The sequence below is a fragment of the Podarcis melisellensis genome, assembly GCF_964234715.1.
Source record: "Podarcis melisellensis genome assembly, chromosome: 9".
In the NCBI taxonomy this organism is placed as follows: Eukaryota; Metazoa; Chordata; class Lepidosauria; order Squamata; family Lacertidae; genus Podarcis; species Podarcis melisellensis.
Window position 1 is genome coordinate 22,207,320 of NC_138541.1, and position 22,119 is coordinate 22,229,438.

Genomic DNA, 22,119 nt, shown 5'->3' on the forward strand with positions numbered 1-22,119 from the left:
GGCAAAGTAAAAAAAAAAAAAAAAAGATCATCATGTGTTAGTTGGTTGTTTTTTTAAATGAGAACTTTTAACTTAGTGGTAACATTTAATGCCAGTGAAATGTATCCATTTATAGAACTCCTGTTGGTCACAGTTGCGAGTCTCACCAAGTTCCTAATTTGGGTGACTTCACATCAAGACTGGGGAACCTGTGGCCTTGCAAGGTGTTGTTGAGCAACAGGTCTCCCATCTTACCTGGCCATTGACCCTGCCCAGGCCACAGGTTCCTTATCCCTGCTTTACATCTCTCAGCCTATAAAGAACTTTTGGTACCATTTCAGCTCTCCCCAGCCACACACAGTCTCTTCCGATATGTTCATCTAACCAGCAACACTATAATTTTAATAATGACAGGGGTTTAAATATGATTACAAGTCTTTCCTCTTGTTTTCCTCCATCTAAAAATAATACCATTAGTCATTTTACACATATTTTTTTCCTTCCCACACCCCTTTCTGCTAGACTAAATACATGAACTGCAATTTCCACAACATCCCCTCTTGGCTGTTGTTTTTGTGTTGTCTACCAAACTGGGAAACTTGTCTTTTACAGCTTTGTGATACATTGTCAATTCTGAGGACAAGATTCTTTTAAAAAATAAATGTATATACATTTCAATCACACATAATAACTTCAGTCATAGATGTACTTTATCAAATTGTAAAACATACCGCAAAAGGGTTAATTTTTTTGGTAAGGATGCATTGCAAAAAAAAGTATGTTATTCTTAGCCCAATTCACCAGCTGCTTTACCTTTACCACCAAACGTTTCCTTGCATCTGATTAACACCAAGTCACCCCTAAAAAGTCATCCTAAAAAATCAGCTAGCTATTAATTTGTTCCAAACTGATGACAATGGTAAAATTGGGGGTCAACTTAAAAAAAAAAAGTTTTTCGCCCTAACCTCCAAATGAAACAAAACCCACACAGCACACACACACACACAATGAGGGTGGGGTCCCTCCAAATGGCCACGATTTAAAACTTAAAAATAAATGCTTCATGTGCATTAAAAAATATTTCAGGTTTTCAAAAGATTCACCCTTCACCATTGGTTTCACATAAGTAAAAAATAGTTTACATGTCACCAGACAGAACTCTTTATAGCAACAGAAAAAATATACAGGATTTGTTCAGATCAATTTATAGTGTAATAAGCTCAACTTGTGTAGAAGTGTTTCTCTCTTTTTTTTAATCTTCATATAATGATTTTTTAATATATAAAAAAATCCTTTTCTCTGATGTTAAATGATTCTGTCAGACTTTTCTCTCTTTTCATTTCCACATAACAAAAGTTAGGGGGCTTCCTGATTCCACCCGCCACCACCCTTATTTTATTTTATTTTCCCTTTTCCATAGGACCAAAAGAAAAGAAAAAAACGAAAAGCGGGATAAAATCCCTCAAAGTCCCCTGCCATAGATTTATTCCAGGGGACCTGCCACCCTATTTTTGACAAGCTGGGTTCCTGGGCGATGCAAAAACCAGTGGCTGGAGGGGGCTGGGGGGCTGGCTTGCGCCTGTGTTGTGTGTGTGGAGAGGCCCAAGCAGGGCCGAGGGAGAGAAGGCAGGGGGGTCTCTCTCTTTCTCTCTCTCTCTCTCCCCATCTCCTCACAACCTGAAGGAGGCTTCAGAGAAGGGATGTTGCATCTTGAAACTAGACAAGAAGCACTGGAGCGGCGGGGGAAGGGGGTTCACGAGGGACGGCGGCAGGCTGGGAAGAAAGAAATCATCGCCTCTGACCTCTAGCGAAGTGCCAGGTTTTTTCTTTAGCTCTTCACATTTCCTAAATTTGCAGATCTGGTGTCCCGTTTTGCGGTTCCTGCAACTGCTGCACACGCCACAGTTGATGAGCCTCTTGCAGGGCACGCACACCCCGCACCTTTTCCTCTTCTTCTTGGCAGGGTTGCCTGTCCCTCCTCCGCCTCCGCCTCCCCCGCCTCCTCCTCCTCCCCCGCCCCCGCCTCCCCCTCCGCCTCCTCCTCCTCCGGCGGCTCCCAGGGAGGAGGAGGACGACGAGGAGGAGGAATGGCTCTGCGGGCAGTCTGCCAGATTGGCAATTTGAAACGCGCTGTCTGTGACGGCTGCGGAGGCTGCGGCGGGGGAGTGCAGGGCTGTCATGACGATGACCCCGGGAGGTAATGAGATGCCCCCTAAAGCCGGGATAGCGGAAAAAGTCCCCACGCGCTCGGGGAGATTCATTATCTCCGCTTCGGCGGCGCCGCATTTGAGCTTGTTCATGCATTCGCCCGCCAAAGGTCTGCAGTGCTCGGGCGCCAAGGTGGAGAGGAAGTTGTTATTGGCCATTTGCAACGAGGCCTGCTCGGCCGGCGCGCAGCCCGGCTTGCCTAGGCGCTGCTGGGAGTCGCCGCGGTGGTGCAGGCCGCTGGCCCCGGCCCCGCCGCCCCCGCCGCCGCCGCTCCGGCCGGCGGCGTGCAGCGACGACGACGACGACGACACCGACGACGAGACCACGGCGGCTGCAGCGGCGGCGGCGGCTGCCGCGGAGGAGGCGGCTGCGGCGGCGGCGGCTTTGCGGGCCGCCACTCCGCCGGCCACGGCCGCCGCCGGGTTGGCGGGGCCTCCGACGCCCGCGCCGCCGCCGCCCGCGCCGCTGCCCCACAGCATGGCGGTGGCGGCGGCGGCCGTGTCGCAGTTCCAGGGCGACATGCCGATGCGCGCGGCGGCGGCGGCGGCGGCGCTGGGGAAGATGGGGGTGGTGATGCGCGCGATCTTGGCCGCCTGCGGGAAGGCGCCGCCGTTGGTCTTGTAGAAGGTGGCGAAGGAGCGGTACCTCTCCATCTCCGAGTTGTAATCCACAAGGCTGTTGAGGGCGCCGTCGGGCAGGTGGTTCTCCTTGGGCAGGCCCGGCGCCTCGGCGGTGGGCCCCGTCTCCACGCACACGTTGGTGTTCATGGTGCCCAGGGGGTGGTGGGGGTGGGGGTGAGGGTGGGGGTGCGGGTGGGCCTGGGGCAACAGGGTGGGCGGGAAGGAGGAGGACGTCGAGGAGGAGGAGGAGGGGGGAGGGGGCGAGGAGAGGAAGGGGGGGCCGGGGAGGGCCAGGGGAGGGAAGGGCAGGGCGGGGAGGAGGGCCACGGGAGCCGTCGGGGGGGCCGGGCCGGGTGCTGGGTAGCCCGGGGGGTCAGGGGGAGGGAAGGGGGGGAAGCGCTGCCCTCTAATCCTCTTGGGGGGGCATCTCGGCACACGGCGAAGTCTTCTCAGGCAGCCTCTTCCTTTGCATCGTCGTCGTCGTCGTCGTCCTCCCCGGGAACCGTCGCAACTGAAAGAAAGAAAGTCATTTCGGGGGGAAAGTCTACGCAGAAGGAGGGAAAGGGGATCCGCGCGCGAGAGAGAGGACTGTCTGTCTGTGCGTGCGAGGCTTTTTTGTTTTGTTGTGTTCAAAAGACACCACACAACACACGCTGCGGGGAGAGACGGGGCCCGTCAGTCACCCCAGCTCGTTTGCATAACAATCAATAAAGACATGATCCCAGCCCAGCAGCCAGCCGACGGTGCCTCCTCCGCTCTCCGGCCACCTTCCCTTCACCTCCTCCTCCTCCTCCACCCCCCTCCGCCGCCGCCGCCCCCTCCAATCCCACCCCGCGGTAAATGCTTTAATAGCTGGGGAGAGGGAGGGAGGGGAGGGCGGGCTGACAAATGCCAGGGGAGAAGGGGCAACCGGAGTGCTAAACACATGCAAATGAGGGGTGGGAAAGGGCTCCCAATCCTCTCACCAGAGGGCATCGGAGCTTTAGGAAATGTGTGAACGAGCCGGGTTGCCAGGGCAAGACGGGGCTGGAGAGCAGCGGGCTCGGGAGGAGAAAACCAGGCGGGGGGGGGGGAATGAGCAAAGGGAGCGCGAGGAGGAGAAGAAGAAAGTCTGTTCAGGCGTTAAAAAGTAGGAGGAAGCACAATGCCGCCAAGAGTCGACCTTCCTCCGTCGGAATATCGAGATTTTGTTTTGTTTTAGAGGATTAGCAGGAACTGTTTTCTGAATCTGGGGGAGGGGGGTGTCATCAGTTTGAATCACAGCTGGCTGTGTTGCAGGGTCCCTAGATCAGGTCTCTTTGGCAGAGGGGGAGCCAAGGTCCTTGCCCAGCCCCCCAAATTAAGTAAATAATAAAGGGACTGAGTTGAGGTGGGGGGTATATATTTATACACACACATGCAGGGCAATTTCACAGGTTTGGGTATGAGATCCTGCAGCTGCAAGGGGACTGAATATCCACGCAGTCACTTAACATGCTACACAACCTTCAAGCCAGGGACGCTATGTAAAAAAAATCTAGATACCAAGGAGGCACGCACCACCTTCGAAATACACTTTATCAGTCTTATTAAAAAAAAAAGATTTGCAAGGTATACCCCTTGCTGTGGGTTGCCTATTCGCATATGGGTTGTGGGGTTTTGTTTTTATTTCACATAGGCCATCCAATATCAGAGAGGGCGTATTAGTTTGTAACACTGGGAGAAGTACACTCTTCCAACCTTTAGGAAGTGAAACAAACCAAAAACCAAACTGGACACAATATATATATCTTTGTCATCCAGAATGTGGTTCCACCTCCCACCAAACAATGTTTTTACTTGCAACATTCCCCTGTTTTTTTCACTTGTAAACAGAATATTAGGTCCCCCAGAGACACTAAGAAAGGACCCCAGTACAGTTTTATGCCTGATTCCTACAGTTGAAAAATAGTTATCAATTATACTAATTACAGTCATAATTAGACTAATGAACCATTTCTAGCCCATCCTACTAGCTTGGGGGGACTTCATCATTTAACTGCTGGGATAGACTGAAAAGCAGGGTTTTAGGTAAACTAATCCAGATTATGAGAGCAAATCTAGAAAGAAAGAAAAGTCACATCAGCCTCGTCTGGCAGATAGGGACCAACATGCATCTTTTAATCAGGGAAAGACCCTAATCACACTAGAGCCACCTCTGCATTTTTACATCAGGGGGAAAGACTGAAACCACTGCTCCTTGTAAGGATTTGGTCGCAACAAGGAGGTCTTTTCCCTATTCTGAAAACACGCACAAAAACAACCTAATCACAGAAAAATTAAGTGTATGAAATAAGGCTACTTTTTAAAAAGGAAAAGAAAGTATAACTTCATTTCCATTAACAGTAACTACTTAATACAAGTAGTTTTTCTGGTTCTGCATAGGCAGTGCACTCACATTGGAAAAGATAGTGATAATGTTTGAGTAAAAATAATAATAATATCACATAGGCTCTCAACAGAACACACTTCTATGCCCCATTTTCGTTGCATTTTAAATGTTTTTCCCACCTCCAGGAAACCCCTGCTACAATTTCAGCCTCTTCTCTCTTACCGCCACCACCAAATCCCCTTTCAAGGTTTACTGCTACCAGAAACGAGAAAATTATGGTGCCCACCAACCAGGTCATTATTGTTTAATCGATGCATCTCTGGAGCGCGAAAGAGGTGTCTAAGACGCAGCTATTGATTTTTCTTTTTTAAATTAAAACTATCGTGCGATTTTTTAATTTTATTTTTTAATAAAAAAAACCCCGGATAATTAAAAGCAGCTAAAGAGACTGCGATCTACTTGCTGCTTAAGCCAATGTGACTGTACATGTTCAATATTGCATATCTGCTCCTGCTAGAGACAGAGAGATCAAAGGTCATATTTAACATTCAGGAGGAGGGGCTGGTGCAGATTAATTAATAAATTAATACAGCAGCGCCTTTTATTGCCCAAGCCTAGCATTCATCTACTTTAACAACCCCAGCGGACCACAAGAAGGGGGGGTGGGAAGAGGAGAGGAGAGATAACAGGAAGGGGGAAGGGAGAAAAAAGAAAGAAAAGAGAAAGAAAAGGGGGGGAGGAAGGAGAGAGATCCAAAAACAATCACTTACCAGTCTCTGTATTTTTGGGGGGGACACTTGGATTTTGCAGACGCTTAACCCGCCTGTCTGTCTTTAATTAGTTGCACATCACTCCCTAACACAAAGAAGAAGGGGGTGGAAAAAAAGAAGAAAAAAAGAAAAAAAAGGAAGAATATCCCGATGTGTCTTTGGCAGCTCCTCAATTACAACTTTGATACTTGTAAACAAACTGTAAAAGGGCGGTGATGAGGGAGGGGGGTCGGTGGGAAAGGAATAAAGACGCCGATCCACTAAGCAAATACCTGTAAGTGGCTTTCTTTTTTTTTTCCTCCTCTCTCTCTCTCTCTCCTTGTTGCAGAGAAAGGAGGAGGGGGGAAGGGAGGGGGATAGAGAGGAAAGAGCAGGCACTGAATGTGTGTGTGCGCGCGCGCGCTTGTGTGTGCGCGCTGTGTGTGTGTGTGTATGTGCGTGCGCGCGTGAATGTGTGAGAGCGCTTGGCTGTGCTGCTCGGTGGTCTCCTCTTCCTGCGCGTTGCGCTCCGTCCGTCTCTCCAGTCGCTGTGTGCGAGGGAGGGAGGGACGCAGCCGGGGGAGTCTCTCTCTCTCTCTCGCTCTCCCCCTCGCTCTCCCCCTCTCTGTTTGTGTGTGTGCCTGCGTGTGTGTGGTTGCTGGGGGAGGGGAGGGAAGAGAAGAGAAGAGAGACGTGGGGGGGGGGGAGGGAGAGGGAGAGGCTGAGGCGCGCCAGGGAGGTGAGGAGGATGCAGGGATGTGGACACCTACTGATGATTGGCTGCAAATTACACCGGGAACAAGAGGCGCGCACGGGCCACTGCTCCGCTTTCCCTCTCCAATCCCCTCCCCCACGCCTCCTCCTCCTCCTGCGCGCTCAACGCAGCGAGAGGCCACGTTTGGCCGCCCCTCCTTCCTCGACGGAGGGGCGGGCGGCGGCTGCGGAGGAGCAAGGGGGGTGGGTAGGTGGGTGGAAAAAGCTGCCTGGAGGCTCATTTGTAAGGAGCAGGCACTTGCCGCGGACTCCAGCCTCTTTATTCCCCATTAACTTGCCTCTGTGCGTGCGTGCGTGCCGAGAGCGCAAGGGAGGCCGGGGGAGAGAGAGGGAGGAGCGGGTGGGGGGGGGGGAGATGGAGAGAGGGAGGGAGAAGGGAGAGCGCGCGGGGGGTGGCTGGTGTGTGGGGGAGAGAGAGGGGTGGCGTTGGAGGGTGTGCTCCAGTCGACGGCAGGGAAGGCGAAGGCGAGAGAGTTCCTCCCCCAGCCGCAGCCTGAAGTGGAAAGGTCCTTGCTCGTTGGAGAAGGGTGCTCTCCACACCAGCACCCCTCGCCTCGCTCCCCCAGGTCCAGCCCCTCGCCCAGGCGCCCTCTTAACCATTTGCAGGCGGCCGCCGGCGAAGAGAAGCCGTTGGCTCTGGAGAGGCTTTTCGAGAGGAGGCGAGAGAGGGGAGGCGCTGCACTGGGAGGTCTCCCACTCGCGCGGAAAGAGCTCTTAACAACCCTGAATCCTAGAAGTTAAAGACCCAGGCGGCTTTATTCCTCCCAGCGCCTTCCGCCAAACGCAAAAAAGAGCCTCCCTCATACTCCAGACTTAATCTCACGGAAATAATCCTGTACACCCGGCGCTGCCTCGGTGCCAGGAGCAGCAATAATCATCGCCGTCGATGATGACGATGATTAATAATAATAATAATAGTCTCCTTCGAAGGGTTTCTAGCAGCTGCTGAGCTTCCCCTTCGGAGGTGAAATCGTCCCGCGTAATCAGAGGGTTGCTCTCATATTAAAGCATTCAAAAGTGTGTGCAGCTACAAAGTTTCTCTTTGGCTTTTTCTTTTGGAGACAAGGATAGAGGTGACACTTTGCACCAATGAATAGGCTAACATGTAGCCACGTTCGTGGTGTCGAATGAGCGTGTTGTTTCCGTGTAAAGGTCTTAAATGCTTCATTGTAGCACTTTACTGGAGCTTATGTGGTACCTAAAGGTTTTTTGTTGAAGAGGAGCGAGGGAGGGAGGACAGGATGGCTGTAATACGTAAAGATGAATATCTTGCACTAGTTTTACCTTATGGAAAAATAAGGACATGAATGCACTGTTAAATAAATTTAAGCTCATGCATGCCCAATGCTACCCAAATATTTCATTTCCATGATATTTGATAAGGGAGGAGGTAATTAAAAATATAGGCAACTTTGGAATTATATGGACTGATGAATCAAATTCATTATATTCCATTTAAAAGCTTAATGGATACCCACTGATACCTAATAAGATTACTAGAAGCCTGTAGAAACCTATGAACCCAAGGTGCCCCCCCCATATAAATCAAGAAATTGTGGAATAATTCCTCCACTTTGCCCCTTGCCACTTCTCTCACCCACTGCAACCCTATTATTTCCTCCTTCAGATCAAGGTCCCAGCTCACAAACCCATTTTCCCCTGCTCCCTCCTACTGTTAATTCTTCAAATATCATCACCCACACCCTACTTCTTTCTCCTTTTCCTGACATCTCATTTTTCACAAGATCCTAACCCCAACCTCATTCTTGCTCTCACTCCTCCCTAGGATTCCATTATCCCCTTCTAATTCTCAATCCCATTTTTCCTCCTTCCTTCCTAAAACTGATATTCCTTCCTTTTATCCCAGATCTCACATTCTCCTGGAATTCCAGTAGGATTCTCCCTATTTTTCCCCTGCCTCCTACACTACACCCTTCCTCCTCTAATTTCCAGAACCTGGCAGCACTCTTTCTCCTTCTTCCTAAAACCATCCTCACAATATCACATAAAATGTACTGTGCTATATCCACTGCTTCTCTTTCTCTCTTAGAGTCCACCTTTATCTCACTGTCTCTTCCCAGAAAATACCATGCTCTTAGCAAGGCTTCACTGCTGCAATTGCAATGTAATTTGTATAGCTATTTGTATAGAGCCTATTCTCATAACTTCCAGTGTTTAATCCAGAAATCCTGACATGATCAAGTGGCAACCAACTGGCTGTTCCACCTGGCCACCAAAACTATTCTATTTGGCTTCTGGTAGCCCAGCTGAGCATTGACCATTCTAAAGTATGGCTGCCTGAGAGTAAGGAAGAGATTTATTCCCAGTCCCCTCAACCTGTGCCTTCCTTCTTCATGGACTTGACCCAGCAATGCAGCTACAGCTATTGATGACCATTTCAGTTCTCTTAAGTTTCTCTAAGTTTCTCATTTTTCAATCTTAAAGTCAGTTCTCTAATTTCTTCAGCAATTTGCATCTTTATTTTATTCCTAATGGAAATTTGTCAACATTTAAGCAGAGCCAAAGTTTGCGCATGCAATTCACTATCTATCCAGGTAAATTTGTGATACAGAAGCCCACTTCTGTACACAAATGGCTCCTAGCTAGTTTGGGGAAAATGTTTTTTAGGCTCAAATTAATCTAGGGCATTAACCTGATTCGCACGTATGCTAACCATGATTAGTGTTAACCATAGTTAACATGAAGCATAGTCAATAAACCATAGTTAAAGCTGAAGCATCTGACAGACAATCACTTATTAACTTCTTACCCCACACAGCAGCTGAACTTTGAGAGTGATTTGAATTTTTTGCTGCCCTTCCTTCACTTGTGGCTCTCTAGCCTTTTGGTGGTGATAACTCCTTAACCATGGTTAAAGAGGAGGTCTGGATTTTCTCATAACAGTAAGCTGAGGTTAAATGTTAACTATGCTTTTATAAACCAGCTGCAAACGTTGGTTAAGAAGTTGCCTTTAACAACAGTTAATAAAACGTAGTTAAGCTACTGGGCTGGGTTCAAACACTAAGACATGGTTTAATAAACCATGGTGTAATGTCATGTGTGAACCAGGACACTTTTTCTCTGAAAACAAAAGTAGCTTGTGTACAAGTGTCTGTTTCTCTCATGGTTCTTTGAACAGCCTAATGAGGTCAGACTAGAAGCACCAACAGTTCACCAGCTATATAGGACAGTCAGAGCAGTGGCTAAGAGCTAAGGAGACCTGAGTGATATTTGCCTATTCATTATATTTCAGCCTAACCCACCTCACATGGTTGTTGTGAAGATAAAGGAGAGGGGAAAACCAGCCCTAGCTGCTTGGAGGAAAAGTGGGGCAATAGAACACCCACGTGGAAGGTTTTCTTAGCCTGACATCTGAACCTTTGCTAAAAATAAATCACTGGATGATGTTTGCAGGACACAGTTCTTTCATCTTTATCATAAACACATTTCGTGAGAATAAATCCTATTCATTTCCTGTGGAACTTATTTTGGCATGTGTGCTTAGAGGCAGCCTCAGAGGGAGTTCTCCTTGACAGCTGGTGCCAGGGCTCCAGGCTATGGATTCTGTGTAAGGAAACAGATAGCAGAACAGTGTGGAAATGAAATCTTCACTACATGGATTGGTTTAAATGTGCATTGACTTGAAATCATATTGTTTATGTAGGTGTCTCCGTGTTTCTTTTGTGGTCAATAGCACTGATGGCTAGCCGAAAGGACTTTTTAAGGAAACACACTATCTGCATTTCTTGAGGTTTAAAATGCAAGTGCCCCACCCAGAAGTTCATGGACTTCTCTTGGAAACACCAGCAGGTAAAAAAGATAAAGGTAAAGGACCTCTGGACAGTTAAGTCCAGTCAAAGGCAACTGTTGGGTTGCAGCGCTCATCTCACTTTCAGGCCGAGGGAGCCGGCGTTTTCCCACACTTTCAGGGTCATATGGTCAGCATGACTAAATCTTTTCTGGTGCAACGGGATACCTTGATGGAAACCAGAGCACACAGAAATGCTGTTTACCTTCTCAGCACAGTGGTACCTATTTATCTACTTGCACTGGCATGCTTTTGAACTAGGTTGGCAGGAGCTGGGGCAGAGCAACGGGAGCTCACCACATCATGGAAATTTGAACTTCCAACCTTCTGATCGGCAACCCCAAGAGGCTCAGTGGTTTAGACCACAGCACCACCCATGTCCCAGCAGGTAGATTTGTGTGTGTGTGTGTGTGTGTGTGTGTGGATTCTGTTCTCAGATTTTTCAGAGGAAAACACCTTGAAACAGACTTTCAAGAGGTAAAAACAAAACAAAGCACATACTCGTTTAATAAAACATTAATCTCCAACCCATGAACTTGGATCCTAACTTTCCTTAGATAAATAGAACAAGAGTTTATGGTCACAGAACAATGCTTTCCCTCTGCTTTCCCCCCTCTGCATACCTCCCTGGACGTGGATGGACCATGGCAGAAGATCCTGTTGGAAATCAACCCCCACCCCTTTCAACATGGATGGAGGAGTAACTTTGGATGCAAGCCATAATGTGTTAACATCCAGAATTTCAAAGAATATTAGAAGAGTTCTACTCTGTTTGTTTTTTTAAAATATCAGTCAAATGTAACTTACGTAAAATCTGGAAATGTACACAACTCTGAACTCCAGTAACAAGAAGCCGAAAGCACCAGCCTGAAGATGACGAGTGAGACCTCGTCGAAACGTCGCCTAGACACCCCAACTTTTACACGGGAAGACACCCGAGGACACCAAAACCTGCAACTCTGAAGTTTTGTCCATTTTCAGATTATACTTTCAGATCAGTGGCCACTGGCAACAATCCAGCAAAAAATCCAAGCATCCTTAAAAACTTATTGAACTCGGTGGACTTCAGAGTGTCTGACTCTGATGATGCCTCCTAACCTATTTAGTTTGTGAATGCATTTATTTCAGTTTGGATTTTTAGCCTGCCCATTCTTCCTAGACCAGGATACAGAAAAGCAAATGAACAGATAATTAATTCAATGAATACTGTATAACTAACAATCAAAATCAATCAAAATAAAGCCTAACAAATGTAAATTCCTCACAACTGTTTAACCCTCGCTAGCTCAAATAATAATAATAAATACTTGCATCACTTCTGGAGGGGGGGAGGAATCAGATTTTGGAGATTCTTCAGAGGAAGGGAATTTCACAGTTATGAGCCATCAAAGAGAGCTATTATAGACACTTGGTCACTGCCTGAACAGTGCATAGGTTATTAACCAAGGTGTGCACTCGTGGGTATGGATGGATGAACCTATTAAAGTCCAATCCATCCCAGTTCTCAGAGGAGACTAAAATGCTTACAAATCTGCCTGCAAATACACACTTTTTAAAAAAAGAAGTACTTATGATGTGTTCTAAGGGTTATCATTTAAAAGTCATTTAAAAGTTTTAGAATTGGGTATCCAGCCTTGTATAAGATTTCCTTTTGCAGAAATAATAATAATATCAAACTCTTGGGAGCATTGCATATTGCCAAAGAACAGCATGAGAGAGAACTGGCTGTATATACATACTTTACGAACTTTGAATGCTGCTGTTTTTATTGCCACTTTCGTTTACTGCAGCTTCTTTGTTAAAATTAACATTCAAAAGGGGCCAGGCTGAGATAAACTGCTGTTGCTCTTTTGACTTCTCTGGAAATGCACATAGGAGGCGACCAGAGATTCAGGGATTTATAATTAGGGTTGCAGCATTTCACAGATTAATAAGCAAGATAATTGATTAAAAACCATTTGAACTGGCAGAAAATGTCCCCCAACTCATCATGCAAAATATTCTCTGAGCTTTTATTTTTACTTATTTACTTATATTTACTTTTACTTATTTTATTACATTTGTATATCCCAAAGTTTCTCCACTGAGCTGAGTGTATATTGTTCCCCACACACCTCATTTTTCAAATCCTTACAAGAATCCTGTGAGGTAGGTTAGGCTGAGAGATAGTGACCAACCCAAGGGCACTCAGTAAACTTGAACCTGGGTCTCTTGAATTCTACTCCAACACTGTAATCACACCACCACGCTGGTTCTGAAAGTACTTACAGAAGCTGGAGACCGCAAGCACCAACCTAGAAGAAACATCTCCTCCTTCCCTCGCACACAGGATGGAATCCTTCATCAAAGAGGATGTCTAGTGTAAGAAATGGGCATCATCAAAAACCTTTTTGTCCCCTTCAGAAATCTTGTACTATTTAATCGATCTCTGGCTTATATAGTTAATCAAATAAGGTTTCACTAATCAGTTTCGAATTAATTAGTGCCTTTATATCCCAACTTCCCTCCATTGAGCTCAAGGTGGGGTGTGTGGTTCTAACCCCCTCCCTCACTTAACACCCCCCCCCAAAAAGAAACCACAATGAGGAAGGCTAGGCTGAGAGGCAGTGACTGGCTCAAGGTCACTCAGTAAGCTTCATGACCAAGTGGGGATTTGAACCTTGGTTTTCCAGGTTACAGTCTGACACACTAACCACTACACCACACCGGATTTCCACCATCACTCCTTTTTTCTGTACTATTTCAAATTCCTTCAGCTTTGCCCCATATTCTCTGCATGGCCAACAGTCAGAGGTTATGAGAGAGGGTTGGTGGTTGGCATCCATCTGTCTCGGGAGGCAATAAAAGCCTCTGGAGGTGAAGTCAAACTGTTGGAGAGCTGGAGTCCAGTAAGAACTGCAAGACCAAGAGGTTGTCCTCCCTGCTTTAAAGAATTATACATAGCTGGGTGCAGATTTCCTCAACTTAGGGGTTGTCAATGTGGTGCCCTCCAGGCATCTTGGTCAGCTCTCTGCATTGGCTATTGCTGAATTGGGCTGATGAGAACTGTGGTCCAAAACATCTGGATGGCACCATGTTGGCTACCCCTGCCTTAAGCAATGCCTTTACCACTGCAGTCCTCAAGTTTTGAGATCCAAAGATGATGCTCCCCTGCCCGTTCCATACTTTTAGGGCAGGGATAGCCAACCCAGTGTCCTCCAGATGTTGTAGGACTCCAGCTTCCATCAGAATGGCATGGCTAACAGTGGATAGTGAGACTTGTAGTCCAACAAGAGCTGGAAGGCCACAGCTTTCCCATCTCTGATCTAGACCATTCAGAGTTTTCATATGGAAAGTGAAACTAAGTGCAGAAGTCCAATTAAAAGCTACCCAGCACTGGGTGCAATGGAACCTCCCATGTCCTCAGGTGCATCATTTAATGCCGTCCATATGGCAAGCCCCTTTGCATTAACAGCCCATGAGCTGTTACTTAGCAGCAAATTAATAATAACTGCATTGCACTGTTCTCAGTAGTCCTTGTACGTTTCTTCTGCTCAGATTCTCAACAGTGCAATAATGAGCTTCCACCAGAGACTGCTCTAGATAAGAGGACGCCAACTTTGCTTCCCAAGGTATAGTCTTTTCTCAGGAGATCACAACATTTTAATATTATTTTTTTTAAAAGACATAGTTTGCTTTCTGGTTCAGCAAATGCCTCTTTTTTAATCTCTCTCGTGCACTCAGAGCCAGGGGAGGCAAGTGAGGCACTGCAGCCCCACCAGCTCACTCTGCCTTCAGTCATCTCCCAGCTGCCTACCTCCTTCCTTGCAGCCAGTCTCCTCCACTTTAGTTTCAGTGCTGCATTTTTAGAGCTCGACAGGGAGGGATATGGGGGCATAAGTGGAGCTAGTTGGCTCTGCCTCTCATTGCCTCCAGCTCTGCTAGTTATTTGCTCTGGCAGTCTGGTGCCACCTGCTGTTTGCCTCCCTGCCTCCCACCCTACTGGTCCTAAAAAGGTAAAGGGACCCCTGACAGTTAAGTCCAGTCATGGACGATTCTGGGGTTGCAGCGCTCATCTCGTTTTACTGGCCAAGGGAGCCAGCGTTTTTGTCTGCAGACAGCATCTGGGTCATGTGGCCAGCAGGACTAAGCCGCTTCTGGCGAAACCAGAGCAGCACACAGAAACACCATTTACCTTCCCGCCGGAACAGTACCTATTTATCTACTTGCACTTTGATGTGTTTTCAAACTGCTAGGTTGGCAGGAGCTGGGACCGAACAATGGGTGCTCACCCCATTGTGGGGATTTGAACCGCCGACCTTCTGATCGGCAAGCCCTAGGCTCTGTGGTTTAGACCACAGTGCCACCCATGTCCTAATGAGCATTAAGTTCCACTGCTCATAGCCATATTCAAGGAATATGAGAATGGGGAGGGGGCGGGAGAGTATCCATTTAAAGAGTATCCATTTAATGGCATGCTATGAATATCATGCTTATGAAGGGCATAGGTTAAAGTTGCAAATGCAAGCGCACTAACTTAGAACTCAGCTCCATTTAAATAAATGGAGCTAAAATGCCATTAGAACGGGGAAGTTTTATTTAGCCATTTATTTAGTCTAAAAATCATGTGCCACCAGCTAGACCAAAAGTAGCTCTCAGACTGACTGAACAGCAAAATATTTAAATATTTGGAATATTAAAACCATTTAAAATGAATTTTTAAAAACAAACAAACAAAAAACCTCACAGTGTTAAGATCAGGCAGACACATAAGGAACATTTTTTTACTCCTTCAAAGCATCTAGTAAGGTGGCTAGATGATCCTTTTTCATCAGGGAGTCCATAGGGAGGGTTCCATCATAAAGATGAGCTCATACTCTGAACTCAAGGAGAACCAGATTTGGACCTAGGACATTCCATGCTCTTTCTGGCATCAATTCCAAATACAACAAGGCACCAGATTTGAGGAGGTGAGTAAACCTTACGGACCCAATGCACCCTCACTGAAGGATGGAGCTGAAAATCTGGGCAGAGGAGATATAGGCAAACTACATTAACTGAAATTTGCTTAATGGAGATAACAGAACCAGACCAGCCCATAGGCATGATATGGAAATAAATCTCACATTTTTGTTGCTGTTTCCAAATCAAATATCCCTTTCTTCCTTCACATATCCAAATTACTAACTGTCACACGCAGACGCAAGCCAGTGGCTTCCAAATGAAAATGAACAACTTGGCACCCGACAACTAACAATAAGTGTTTTAGCCTGCTGTGACACTGCCCTCCCGTTCCCTGCAAATGCTTATTAATGACAATACTGTTTTTACGGCATCCATTACTGCACCGCTGAGAGGCGCCCTAAGGCAGCAGTTTTCAAACCAACTTTTTGGTGGTCTCAGTTTGCAGACATCAACACTTATTAACTACGCTGTTTGTTCTAACAACCATCCAGGAACATAGGGCAGGTGCCTTGCAAGGTTTCTCCAGCAACAGTCAAACCCCGGGTAATCTGGTGCTTGGATCCCTGTTTTGTACGCATGTGCATATATATATAATTGTTCCCTCTCCATTAGTTGAACCTTGTAAACCAGCTGCCTAATCGATTAAGGTGAAGGTTGACTTAGGGGAGAGTTGAGTGTCAACCAGCCCAGAGAATCTGAGGGCCTCTGGCATACCTGTGAAGATAGATGCTTTTATCCCAGAGAGCATCCTTGTTGTGCTCGTCTTTCAGAGATTTGTGTGCCACACATTCCTTGCCACTTGGGTCAACCCTGTCTTGAACATCAACCTTTCACTTAGTGTCAGCTTTCCTTGCCTGCTCCTTGTCTGAAATGTTACTCAGGACCAAGCTACGGGCCAAATCCCACTTGCGTAGCACTGCAGGTAACTCGCTGCTTGCTGCATCGAACACATCAAGTCTGAAGGGGACACCAACACATGTATCCAAACACACAGGAAACATGGGCACCCTGTCCCATTTTGCAGGATCAGTTCCAGCGAATGATGCCTGAATATGTGGACAAAAGATTTCCACCAAGCCCTCTTTCCCTCCCTGCCCTCCCAACAATTTGCTGCCCTTTCTCGTGACATCCAACTTCCTCTACCTAATGGTAGGGCAGGCTCTAACAATGGAGAATGATGTGCCTCAAGACCACAACCGTGTTTAGCGGCACTAAACTGGCATGAAGGAAATAAACAAGCAAGCCCCCGTTTCTGTCAGCTTCACAACCTGTCTAAGTTCATGGGTGGGGAACTTGTAGCCCCTCAGATATTGTTGTACTATCACTCCCATAATCCCTGAGTATTGGCCAAGTTGGCCAAGGCTATTGAGAGTCCAACATCTTGAAGGCCACATGTTCGTCATCCCAAGCTTAGATGATAAGGAGCATGCTTGTCAATGCTCATGGTTGCTTACTAGAAGAGCTTCTGTCCTGTTTTCAGCTGTACTTCAGTACCACCACTGAAAATGATTAAAGGACAATATTGTAACTCAGCAGAAGTCAAGTGATTCAGTAGGTCAATAGTTTTGCACTTGGTATTATAAAGCTTCTGACTCTAGGCTGACTTCTCTCAGTCAGCTGTTCCGGACCACTTCTACCTTTGTCTGACTGCACACACATTTATTTACTAATTTACACTCTTATTTATAGATCTTAAAATTAAAAAATTCAAAACGGCATACACTAAAATAAATGTTATAACATCAACATACTGCAACATTAGGTTTGCATTTGACGTCTCTGTTCTTCACCATCTACATAGATCTAGAGCAGAGGTGGGGAACCTGGGTTCCACCAGCTGTTGTTGCACTGCAATTCCCATCATCCCTTGCCATTGCTTTGCTGGTTGGGGCTTCTGGGATTTGGAGTACAACTTCTGGAAGGTCCCAGGTTCCCCACCTCTGAACTGGGGATTAACATGATCGGTCCCAGAACTACGTCCTTTGTTCATGAAATAACAGTCCTCATTTAAGGTTCTGGAAGTGAGCAAAATATCAGCTACTTATTTGTTTAGTTCAGTTGGTAGAAAAATGTTCAGAAACTGTTTGCCAGTGGGTGGATACTGCTAATAATTTGCTGTGCAATTGAGTAGAAAGAGTAGAAATCTTTCCCCTGCCTGGAGGAAAAGGGTTTGGGTTTTTTTGCTAGCATCTGTCTCATCTCAATCAAAATGCAAAAATCACAATAAAGAAGAGATTTTGAAAGAACTGAGGACCATGTTGTTCCGAGAATGTAGATGTTTTTAATGACTGAATGCCACGTATCATAGCCATTACATAGTTATTTATGAGGAAAGCATTGCTGTTATTATCTCAACTAATTGAAGATAGAGTCTGTCACCTAAATTTTTATTGTTTGTGTAAAATAAATGATACATCCTGACATTTTCCTGCCATTTAGCCTGAGTAAACATTTCTTTATTCAGAGAAAGAAAACTCACTATTTATCACTTTAGTGATTGTTCCATTGTGCATCCAATGGAAACTTAGTTTACGTTGGTGTTAGAAATTAAGGCATTTGTTTTTTAAATGCTATTTTGGTGCAAATTACGCACATGAGTCTTTGTTACTGTTTAGCACCTGTTTTCCAGCAAATATAGAAAAATTAGGCGCACAAATGTTTTAAAAAGGAATTAACAATAAAGGATATTTGTGGATGAGAAGAGGAAACTTTTAAAATTAATGTCATTGGAAGAAGAAGAAGTTAAGAATGGAAGCAAAATGCTTATTTCATACTCAGAGCCATTTTCCAATTTTCCAATTTAAATATATTATGTAAATCAGGAGATTTTTGTTGTTGTTGTTGTTAACGTCCCTTTGGTTATACCTCCTTCATTTATTTGCCAGCTTGAAGATAGAGAGAAGCCCTCCTGCACAGTCTCATTTATTGCTCTTGCTGCTCTTGCACTACGAAATGCCAGCAATATGAAGGCTGTGCCCACGCTAGGACATTATAATGTCTGTTTGTGTGCTATCTTCCTCACAAGTGATTTAAATGGGCAGTGCTTAATGTGATGTATTCACACTTTGTGTTCTTGTCCCCTTTCCACACTCCACAAGTTCCAGACATTTGAAGTCTGCCCTAGACATGCACACAGGTATTTGTGTATCTCTGTGTGCGCACACACCTTAAAAGAATAATAATGTGGAAACATGCAGCAACAAACTGCCACCAAAGCCAATGTTTTAAGCAAAGGCAAAACAGCATTTTTCTCTTTAAACATCATCATCATCATCATCATCATCATTATTATTATTGGAATACAAGTTTTCAACCTGCCAGGGTTGAGCAAAAGAGCAGATTAAATGTGTGTGAGTGTCTTAATACAGTGGTACCTCAGGTTACATACGCTTCAGGTTACAGACTCCGCTAACCCAGAAATATTACCTTGGGTTAAGAACTTTGCTTCAGGATGAGAACAGAAATCGTGCTCCGGCTGCGCGGTGGCAGCAGGAGGCCCCATTAGCTAAAGTGGTGCTTCAGGTTAAGAACAGTTTCAGGTTAAGAACAGACCTCCAGAACGAATTAAGTTCTTAACCCGAGGTACCACTGTATTGGTGCCTTTTATTGACCCTGCTGTGAAGATCAGGTGCAAGCATGCAATCATAGTACATCCAGAAAACTTTTACCAGTCTGAGCCCCCATTTAGGAAAGGTAGAAGGCTGTACCCACCCTGGGTTTCAGACCACACCTCAGGAGTCCCAATGCCTCTATTTATTATTATGAAACATAAAACGTCATCACAGCAAATACCCTAAAAATATTCCACATTATGCAATTTAATCTTGAATATATCTAGAAATATTGAAACTGGCTACAAATCTCTCTGTGTGTCTGTCTGTCTCTCTCTCCTCTCTCATATACACACTTTCACTCCAAAGCTAGCATTTTGCCAACTATAAGATATCAGGAGAATCGTGAGCTATGCAGCCTGTAGCATAATCTTTCTGCCACTGGCTTGATCTCTTTCTGCTGCATGCTGTTAGAAGGCTCACCCAAACTTTTTAAATGTTTTCATGATTTACGCAGAGAACTAAAAATCTGCAGAAAAATTAGAAGCTGCTTATATGCTCAGGATTCCACAACATATAACACTATCCTTATTGGAGGCTATATGCCACGTCCTGAAGCATCATCAGGGTTATGCAGATTTCTGGAGGAGCATTTATCGGGTATTTCCAGCACTGGTTATCCGAGCCCTCCCCACACTTTATGACAAAAGGACAGTCTGCCTCTGTTTGGGTTAATAGCTGCAGCTGTTCTGCTTCTAAGCAATCACCTAGTTGAAATGAATGAAGACTGTGGTGGATGGGAGACTTTCACTGGCTGCAGTCAGAAGGAAACAACCCAGAGGTCTTACGAAGGGAAAATACAAAGGATGCATAAATAATTGGTCAACTGTTTTCTTTGAAAAGGAAGATTTCTCCCTTAAGAGGGTGATCTGAAGGCACCTTATCTGTCACAAACTCTGCAAGACAGTGGATGATCTGCTTACCACCATGCACTGGGAACTATAGAAAACACCAAGACATGTTGCATAAGCAAGTACTGGTGTATAAGAAAATTTTGTGTGTGTGTGTGTGAATCATATAATACATTTGCAGTTGTATCTTTAAAAATCCACCTTTGTTCATATGCTGACATAAATCTGCTATCAGGAATCACAAGACAGAGAAACCAGTAGGAGAACACTTCAATCTCCCAGGACATTCTATACAAGATCTCAAAGTAGCTGTCTTATTACAAAAGAATTTCAGAAATAGACTGGAAAGAGAAGTTGCTGAATTGCAACTTATTACCAAACTTAAAACCATGGAGAGACCTGGTCTGAATAGAGACATTGGATTCTTCTCTCATTATACAGTACATGATAAAGCTATTTTTAGCTATCTCACCCCTTGCTTTTTCCTGTAAGACCAACTGCAGTCGTTAACAGTTGTCAACAGGTTTACCACACCTATCAGCCAATCAGCCAATCACCCATTCCCACGCCCCTTCTGAGTAATACCCCTCCCCACCCTCTCACTATATATAAGGGTCTGGTGACTTCTGTTTCAGTGTAGCTGAAAAGTGTGCATGCACACAAAAGCTCATACCAAGAACAAACTTAGTTGGTCTCTAAGGTGCTACTGGAAGGAATTTTTATTATTTATTTAGTTTGAATGTGCATTCATCACAGGCTACAATTATAGCGTGTGGTACCATGTTGCTTTGCTTTTGCACAATGAAAACAAATAAATAAAAATCAACAAATCTGCATATCCAGCAAATTTTTCTTTTCATTATTTCAGCATCCATCCACTGAAATTTGTCCCCATGACATAGTAAGATCTCATTCCCCACAAAACATTTCTTTCTCTCCAAATAAAGCATTTCAATATTTATATAAAGAGAAAGGCCTGATAGGCTTGCTCAGTCATTGGGCTCTTAGAATGGCTGGGGCTTTTTCTCACGAGATAAAAAGCTGAAATCTTCTACACACATAAACCAATTTGGCTTCATGGCTAGGAGCATGAAGACTAACTCCCACCCCCACAGATTGCGGTGTGTCCACATTGACTAGATAAAACACGTTGATGACATTTGGTACACATATAACCCAAGACATTCTGATTATTAGAAAAGCTCAGGAATGTCAGGCATTGAACCTTAGACCTTCTGCATGCAAAGCAGTTGCTCTGCCACTGGGCCACAGCCCAGCTCTTGCTAGAGCACAGCAGATTGACGCAGTTATAGACATTGCCAGAAAGAGCATTTCAAAGTCATGGGTCTGCATTAGAGAGCCCCCAAAGACATTTCTGTTCCAGTCTGCATTTGGTTAATGGTCTGTGTCAAGAATTGTTAGCTGCTGCTGATTTTAATTTAATGATTTTCAGTTTAATGGTATGTTTGGTAATTATTTTATTTATCTGAGCTTTAAAACTGCAAATTGCCTCTGCGAGGGCAGTGTGCCATGAAAGGTGAGTTAGCAATCCCTCAGATAGATAATCTTACTGGTTCTGGATTGGCAGCCCTAATGATGGAAATGTCCTCATTACCTCCCCATTTTGTCAGTTTCTCCATCGGAGAAGGATAGAGCTCTGCGCTGTGTGTGTACATCCTTAGTGTGTACAACTAAGCAGGGATATTTCTACAATTTGAACGGAGAATTCAGCCCGTTAGTTACCTTTCCAGAATGCTCCTTCCCCTCTGTCTTAGACCTTCCTTACACAGCCATTCAGCACCTTCAGACTAGCAACCAATGAAAGCATGGCAGCTATGACGACAACAATGACAATTCTGATGGTAGTAACTGTGTTGCCGGTGGCGTGCGCGCCAATCTCTTTCCCTGTGCTGGTTTGCAGAGGTGTTCAAACAGAGCTCAGAGAGTGACGGCTGAGATAGTCGTCTTTGTACCACGCACAATCCGTTTAGCCATTTGGCAACTTATCTCTTGCCGCACCTATAACAGTGTTTCCTTTCTATTTCAGTCAGGTAAGGTAGAAATAACCATAACAACCATGATGGTGTCATTCACTGAGCCATTATTATTTTTTACAGGCAACATTTCATGGTTCCAGGGAGTCTTGTAAACAATGGAATGAAGGCCAAAGTACACTTAGCTCCTGTTTAAACCATGCTTAAACCATGCTTTAAACCATGGTCTGC

At 45.4% G+C, this 22,119-nt stretch overlaps 1 protein-coding gene and 1 long non-coding RNA gene across 2 annotated transcripts in view; both read right to left on the reverse strand.

Moving 5' to 3' along the window:
* CXXC4 (CXXC finger protein 4) overlaps positions 1-2,976 on the reverse strand; it is a 54,361-nt gene extending 51,385 nt beyond the window's left edge. The window contains exon 1 of the mRNA XM_081925168.1: positions 1,782-2,976. Coding sequence (XP_081781294.1) covers positions 1,782-2,954 — 1,173 coding nt within the window. The 5' untranslated portion in view covers positions 2,955-2,976. The remainder of the gene's footprint in view (positions 1-1,781) is intronic.
* A 129-nt stretch (positions 2,977-3,105) lies between these two features.
* LOC309377798 lies at positions 3,106-21,763 on the reverse strand. The gene is made up of 4 exons (XR_014171649.1): positions 21,638-21,763; positions 12,757-12,844; positions 5,928-6,012; positions 3,106-3,318 (listed from the first exon to the last, which is right to left on the reverse strand). It is a non-coding gene; the product is annotated as an uncharacterized lncRNA (long non-coding RNA).
* Positions 21,764-22,119: the final 356 nt, after the last annotated feature.